A 7897-nucleotide genomic window follows, 5' to 3' on the forward strand; every position below is an offset into this window, starting at 1 on the left:
AAACCAAACAACCCCTAGTTAACACCATAGCACCCCCTAGAATGCCTCGTTATGGATCTGACATCGGTTTGGTTCGAATCCCCTCAGAACTCTTCGAATCTTCTTTTGAAGGTTCGGACCAAACAAGAACAAGCTCAGATCTATTCTAAACTGGCACCAAATGACCCCTAGGCTACCCTCACCCATGTTTTGTATTTGGTCCCCCTCGAATCTGACCAGAAATAGTTAAGTCCCAAATCGAACCTTCAGGAACCCTAGAAATACCAAACTTCTGGATTCTGTCCAGGTTGAATAAAGATTGAGGTTTAATCGACCTTAGTCGAAGTATTTTCAGTGGAAAATACTTCGACTAAGGTCTGTTTGATTTCAAACAAAGTCCGAATCCAAGATGAGTCCGAGTCTGTAAATTTAAAGATTTAGAGGTATTTTTTCTTATTTTTCTTTTTGTATTCTATGTGTGTTTTGTGTTTGTTTTATTAGACTGTAATTTTCACATCTTCTATTTTGATTTTGTCTCCTACCCGTCTATATGATATATTAAGTAAATTGTTTCTGATGGTATGATTATTTACAATATGTGTAATCGACTCGATTAAGTTCGTCGATTAATTATATTATGAATTCTCGTTAATACGGATTGAAATAATCTGTTTCTATAGACTGCTTGTTGACAATTGTTGTAGACAATCAGTTTAATTAATACTCGTCAATTAAATCACCTTTGTTTACATTTCAATAAGTCTGTCAGAATAAATGTTGTATGTATATTGTTTCCTGAACATTAAGTTTCAGGGCATTGTCAGTATATTGACAATGCTCCTGTATTTGTTTGCTTTTAGTTCAGTTTTGAATTTCAGTTGAAATAATCCTGCATGTTCTGTGTAATGTTAAGGGTGTTTTATTCAGTGTTCAGTTGAGAATCCCCTGTTTAAATTCAGTTCTTGTCAATCAGTTATTAGAAATGTGATATACTGTCTCAAAATCATAGGATTGGTTATAGCTGTAAATCAGAAGGATAATTAAGTTTATACAGATTATAGAATCTGTTTTACAGTGGGTTCTGATTTTTCAATAATAACAGTAGGTTTTCAGGGGTACTACTGGTAACGAAACAGTGAAGGTAATATGATATAATAGAGGGCTGAAAGTGGTTTGTTAATGGATTTTAATTTAATGAGATAATGGGAAACAAAGGGTAATGAACTGCTGAAGATCAGGGAAAAGTTAACTTAATGGGGTTTAAAGTAGAAAAAGAGGTTTTTAATGGAGTTTTTCTGTTTTTATAAGATAAAAGGGGTCCATGTAGCACTAACAAGAAAAGGGGCAGACCTGTATAAATACAGGATCTGATGGGCAGATTAAGGCAGTTTTTTTTTGGAGAGATTTCAGAACAGAATTTAGACAGACTTTAAGAGTTTTCAGAGAGAGAGAAATCAGTTTTCAGACAGAAATTTTAAAGTTCAGTTTTCAGAGAGATTAGAACAAGGAAAACTGAGATTTTGGGTAGATTTTAAGAGGAGGAACAATCTGATTTAGAAAGGCAGTTTTTGTTTTTTTTCAGGTTGTCTGTTTAAGAGAGGCTGATTTCTAAAACATTAGGAAATACACACAGAAATACATACACATTTGTGAAAAACAGAAAGAAAGAAATATGAAATAGGAATCTGAAACAGGAAGAGGAAAGAAACTAAAATCTGAAATGTTATCTTTCTAAGAATCTGTCCGTTGTTTGCTTGTGAATATTGTTCGGTTCAAATCTGAAATTTTTCTCAAGTCTCTGTCACTGTTCATCTGGGTTAACGGGTCTTGTTCAGACTTGCTGTGTTATTGGTATATTCTGCTGATTTTGTTACTGCTGCTACTGCTGAAATTTACTCTTTCCACCTTCATTTTCAGGTACATGTCTTTTAAATTTCATGTTGGAAAGAGATTCAACATGACTAATCAATGAAGCTTGAATTGCAATTCTATTTTCCATTTGTCCAAGTTCACCAGTTTAAATTTCATTTTGTTTCATGTTAGATAATTAGTAGTGAATTCAGTTTGATAACTATGAGTTAATTGTCTTACCTTGAAATTCATATAAGTTTTTTGTAATAATGTTAGCTCTCCGTCTCCTTAGTTTTGTCATGTTTGAACTGTCAAGGTAAGAAACATGATATAAAGATTGGCCATTAATTAGGCCTTGTGACATTGTTAGTTGAATAAAGAATAGCGTGAAAAATATAAAAACCATATTGCTAGTTTATTCTGATCATCTGATTTAGTTGTGGAAGGAATGATATAAGTTGTACGTTCATATGTGGCATCATAACAGGTATCTATAGAACCATTAGTGGACGGTAAGTTGAGTTGTTATGGCACATTATGATGTTAAAGTGTTACGAATGTTTCAAAACATACAAATATGAACATATGACATGTAAGGCAATGTTGTTAATCAATTTGTATAATAATTCTCTTTCTTATCACTTAATGCTTATTTACCATCCTAAATAAGTAATTAGGCCTATTGGATTAAAAGCAAGTATATGAGAATAAGATGAGATATACAAATTGCAACACTTTAAGTCAATGACAATTAGAAATGGGATTTGCACTAATTAAATAATGAAAAATTGTTCCAAAATACTTCTTCCTTTCATAAATCATGTTTGTTAGTTTCATATACAATTCATCCTTTGGCATATATATGTTGTATTTGTTTGAATCATATTTTTATTCTTTTCTTCGAATTTGAATAGCGGGATGAATATAATTTATACTCGAAAGATTATAATCGACGGACAACCTTTAATAGATTGTGAATTCTTTTCAAAGAATTCAAAGGCCTCTAAAGTGGGAGTTCTCATGATTTTCACATAAAAAATGTATGATATAATAAATAATTTGTGAAAAGTCCATAATACTATTAACAAAGATTTTGCGCAATCAGGGATGCGTTCGCGCACCCTGATTATATTTTAAAAGTAAATTCGGATTATGCGTACGCGCAATTTCGAGCGAATATTTAATAAAAAGAATTTCTTTTAAAAAAATATATATTAAATAATTTCATATAATCCGAGGTGTGCAGTTCATTATCTAAATAAAAAGGGTGATGATGTTCCTGATTTTATTTTTAATTTTCGAATATATATTTTTATAAAAACTATAACATGGATGATTTTATTGTGTACACGTACGCGTGGCACAATCCCCGGTAATTATAAAAGATATATAATACGAATATACGTACGCGTAATTCGTCATAAACAATAAGTAAAAAGCGGTAGTAAAATCATGCAATAAAAATGTATTTAATAAAATCAAGATAATTAAGCCAAGAATGAAAGCAGTTGAGCGACCGTGCTAGAACCACGGAATTCGGAAATGCCTAACACCTTCTTCCGGATTAACAGAATTCCTTACTCAGGATTTCTGGTTCGCAGAATAATAAATAGAGTCATATTCTCCTCGATTCAGGGATTAAAATTGGTGACTTGGGACGCCTTAAAATTCCCAGGTGGCGACTCTGAAATAATTAAATAAATCCCGTTTCGACTGTCCTTCAATTGGAGAAAACTCCCCTTGTACCCTCGCGGGGGCGGAAAAAGGAGGTGCGACACCCCGCACCTCCACAAAACACCCCACAACCTCCGATGCAACCCACTCATAATACTCCACTTCTCATTCCTGAACCACAAAACACCACAAAAGACCATAACACTCCTATCTTTGTGGACACTATGTCGCACTACAGTCAGCCAATCACAAGTGCAGCCGAGTCAGATGACAAGAGTTCCCTCATTCAGAATTTGGTCGCTAAGATCAAGAAGTTGACTAGCCGGGTTCAAGTTTTCGAAGGTAACAAAGGTGTCGAAGGATTGAATTACGAAGATCTCTGTGTTCAGCCAGATGTTGAGCTCCCGGAGGGGTACAAACCCCCCAAGTTCGAGATGTTCGATGGTATAGGTGATCCCAGGGTCCACTTGAGAATGTATTGTGACAAGTTGGTAGGAGTCGGAAGGGACGAGAAAATCCGCATGAAGTTGTTCATGAGGAGTTTGAAAGGTGATTCTTTATCATGGTATATTAGCCAGGATGCAAAAAAATGGACTAGTTGGGTGAACATGGTGTCTGACTTTATGGACCGGTTTAGGTTCAACACTGAGAACACACCAGATGTGTTCTATATCCAGAATCTCAAGAAGAAGCCCACAGAGACCTTTCGCGAATATGCTTCTGGTTGGAGGTCAGAAGCTGCTAAGGTCAGACCGGCCTTGAAGGAAGAACAAATGAACAGGTTTTTCGTCTGTGCTTAGGATCCGAAATACTACGAGAGGCTGATGCTAATAGAGGGCCAAAAGTTCTCCGACATCATCAAGTTGGGAGAAAGGATTAAAAAAGGCACCAAAAATGGTATGGTCACTAACCTCGAGGCATTGCAAGCTACCAACAAGGCTTTACAGTCTGGTGGCTCGTCGAAGAAAAAGGATGTAAATTCCGTAATGGTTGCGCAAAGGAACAATTCCCCTATGAAGTACCAAACTTATCTCTCAGCTCCACTCACATATCAACCTACCCTAAACTACCAAGCACCATCACCCACTTACCAAATTCCACCACCTGCTTACCAATTACCTCCACCACCTACGTATCAACCCACTTCACCCAGATATTCTCAACCCGCACCCGTATGCCAAGCATACAACTCCCAACTTTCTCACTACCCATCACCTCCTACACGCCAAAACTTTCCCCGACCTAGACTAAATTTCGACCGTAAACCTCCCAGACAATATACCGCCATAGCCGAGCCAATTGACCAATTATATAAAAAACTCAAAGCAGCCGGTTACGTTACCCTTATTCCAGCAGTAACTCCCGAAAATCCTTCCCAATGGATCAACCCAAACAAGACTTGCGCATACCATTCCGGGATGAAGGGCCATACCATCGACGAGTGTCGCTCGTTGAAAGAAAAGATTCAGAACCTGATTGACAACAAGATCATTATAGCAAAAGAGCCTGCTCCTAATGTCCGCAACAACCCCCTGCATGACCACAAGGGCAGGAGCATCCATATGATTGAGATTCAAGACGATTGGGACCCCAAGTGGTCAATCAGTTTGATAGTTGAAGGAGACAAACCTAAGAAGCCAGCAGTTACTCTCAATCCCATTGTTGTTCAGATTCAGCCCTCTAAGGGCGATGTGGTAAATGTGTCTGTACCACTCGAGTTTGAAGCACCTTCCGCAAAGGCGCCAAAACCGATTGAGGTTGAGTTTGGAATTCCAAAGGCGCCTACACCTGTCGAAGTTACTGTGTTACCTCACAAGGTGCCTATTCCGGTCTCCATGACAGACATGACCCCATTCAAGTTGAAAGCCATACCTTGGGATTACACAGCTGAGGCTAGAAGGAAAGGGAAGACACATACCGGAGAAGCGGTCGCCGCACAGGGCATGACTAGAACAGGCAGGGTATACACCCCAGAACATTTAGCCGAGTCCAGCAAGCAAGCCTCTGGACGTCCTATCGAAACTGGGCCCGATGACCTTTGGATAAAGATACAGGCCAAAGAGTACTCAGTCGTCGAGCAACTGAACAAAATGCCAGCACAGATTTCTATTCTGGCTCTTTTGCAAAGCTCTGAGGCAAATAAAAACGCCTTAATGAAAATATTGAGTGAAGCTTATGTTCCCAGCAACATAACAGGAGGCGAAATGGCAAACATGGTGGGGAAGGTACTGGAAAGCCATAAGATCACCTTCCACGAGGACGAATTACCACCAGAAGGGCTTGGTCACAACAAAGCATTGCACATCACTACGCAATGCGAGGATCACTTTATCACCAGGATTTTAGTCGACGGGGGATCCAGCCTCAACATTTGTCCATTGATAACTCTCAGGACATTGGGTAAGGGATTGCACGAGGTCAAAGACGGGGCTATCAGTATCAAAGCTTTTGATGGATCTCAGAGGTCCACCATTGGAGAAATTAGCCTATGCCTACAGATGGGACCCACCTGGTTTGATGTCAAGTTCCAAGTCATTGACGTACCAGCATCTTACAATTTGTTGCTGGGACGACCCTAGATCCACGCCACTGGGGCTGTAGCATCAACTTTGCATCAAGCTGTAAACTTTGAATGGAATCATCAGGAAGTAATCATTCATGGCGACGGTAGCAACCCTATATACAGTCGCCAAACCATTCCGATAGGAGGAGAAACGTACCACCACATCGAGCGGGTCAATTCTGTAGACAAAGACAAGTGGTGGGATAACAAGATCGAAAGCATCCTGAATTGGAGCGGGTATGAACCTGGAAAAGGACTTGGCAAGAACCTGCAGGGTATTACCAAACCTATCAAGTTGAAGAAGCACGGTACCACTTTTGGCCTAGGGTATGAGTACACTTGGGAGGAGTTCAACCACTGGTCACCTCCATGGTGCAGACCATACTATTCGCTGGAGCACCCTACACCTCAGTTGGAGCAGACATTTCAGCCAACCGACACTTTGTACGGATCAGAGGAAGACGAGGCACTAGCAGCAATAAAGAACCTGTTTCTAGAAGATGATATGGATTGTTGTGTTATCTTCGAGGAGGAAGGGAGGAAGGCCCTTCCATTCAAGCCGTGAACCGAGGGGAACGCCTCACCAATTGGTCGGTCAGGACCACCAGTGTCCGGACATCTTCGGGGTAGCAAGGCTGAACGAGCATCATGCATCGCATCTTTATTTTCTAGTTGCTTTTCCTTTCTGCATTGTCTTTACTTTCCAAAAGAGCTCTGATGTCTCGAACGATTATGAATTTCATTCAAAGCATTTCAAATTCATTATATATTGCACTCTTATTACTTTTCTCTATCATTTACTTTGTTTTACACAGCATTACTATTACATATCTTGATGATGAACCAACGACTGTAACTTGCAATAAGGCAATGCAACAAACAGATATGGATTCAAAAGAAGATGAGATACCAGAAGAGGTTGTCAGAGAGGTCGAGAACTTTGAGAATAGGCCTAAGTCTAATCTAGATGAGACCGAAGTCGTTAATTTGGGTGATACTGAGAATGTCAAGGAAACACGTATCAGCGCACATTTGTCGCCATCAGAAAAGAAAGAGTACACAGAGTTCCTAAAAGAGTATGAGGACATCCTCGCCTGGTCATATGATGATATGACTGGTCTCAGCACATCCATTGTAGCTCACAAGTTGCCAACAGATCCTACATGTCCGCCGGTAGAGCAGAAGCTCAGGAAGTTCAAGCCAGACATAAGTTTGAAGATTAAAGAAGAGGTTACTAAGCAAGTCAAAGCCAGGGTTCTCAGGGTGGTAGAATGTCTGACATGGTTAGCCAACATCGTGCCGGTACCAAAGAAGAATGGGAAGGTTAGAGTCTGTGTCGACTACCGGGATCTCAACCGGGCCAGTCCCAAAGACGACTTTCCTTTGCCGAATATACACATATTGATTGACAATTGCGCCAAACATGAGCTGCAGTTGTTCGTCGATTGTTTTGTTGGATACCATCAGAAATGGACGGAGAAGTCTGGCCGAAGCCAATCAACTCAAACGCAGTAAAGAGATACTACATTTGATCGTATGCTTTTCTTTATGATGTAATTTGAACTACGCCTGACCTGATTCCCGTTTAAGAGGGGATACATAGGCAGCCCTATGGGTTCGGTCACATTTTAATAAAAATTCCATTTTCCCCGCTATTGGAACTGGGGTAGAATTTTGAGGAGGATCCTCAAAATTCCGAAGTCAGTTTGTCGGCTTTCGCATCAACATCAACCCAGTAAACTGGGGCAAAATTTTGAGGAGGACCCTCAAAATTCTGGAATCGATCCGCTTTCAGTTATTCAGCACAGCCGTCAGCAGCGCCAGCCCAGT

At 39.8% G+C, this 7897-nt stretch overlaps 1 protein-coding gene across 1 annotated transcript; it reads left to right on the plus strand.

Moving 5' to 3' along the window:
• Positions 1 to 3728: 3728 nt before the first annotated feature.
• On the plus strand, positions 3729 to 7290 carry LOC138872690 (uncharacterized). Its single transcript, XM_070151099.1, has 5 exons — positions 3729 to 4250; positions 4305 to 6044; positions 6150 to 6628; positions 6883 to 7164; positions 7206 to 7290. Exons 1-5 carry the CDS (start codon positions 3729 to 3731, stop codon positions 7288 to 7290), a joined length of 3108 nt encoding a protein of 1035 aa, XP_070007200.1.
• The last annotated feature ends 607 nt before the right edge of the window (positions 7291 to 7897 follow it).

The sequence above is a fragment of the Nicotiana sylvestris genome, chromosome 7 (genome assembly GCF_000393655.2).
Source record: "Nicotiana sylvestris chromosome 7, ASM39365v2, whole genome shotgun sequence".
Classification (NCBI taxonomy): Eukaryota; Viridiplantae; Streptophyta; class Magnoliopsida; order Solanales; family Solanaceae; genus Nicotiana; species Nicotiana sylvestris.

Bases quoted from the DNA above. Each gene is read 5' to 3' on its own strand.
- LOC138872690 (XM_070151099.1), top strand. From the start codon at position 3,729: ATGTCGCACTACAGTCAGCCAATCACAAGTGCAGCCGAGTCAGATGAC. The intron at 6,045-6,149 runs GTACCAGCATCT...TGGAATCATCAG, and splicing joins TCAAGTTCCAAGTCATTGAC to GAAGTAATCATTCATGGCGA. The intron at 6,629-6,882 runs GTGAACCGAGGG...TGTTTTACACAG, and splicing joins AAGGCCCTTCCATTCAAGCC to CATTACTATTACATATCTTG.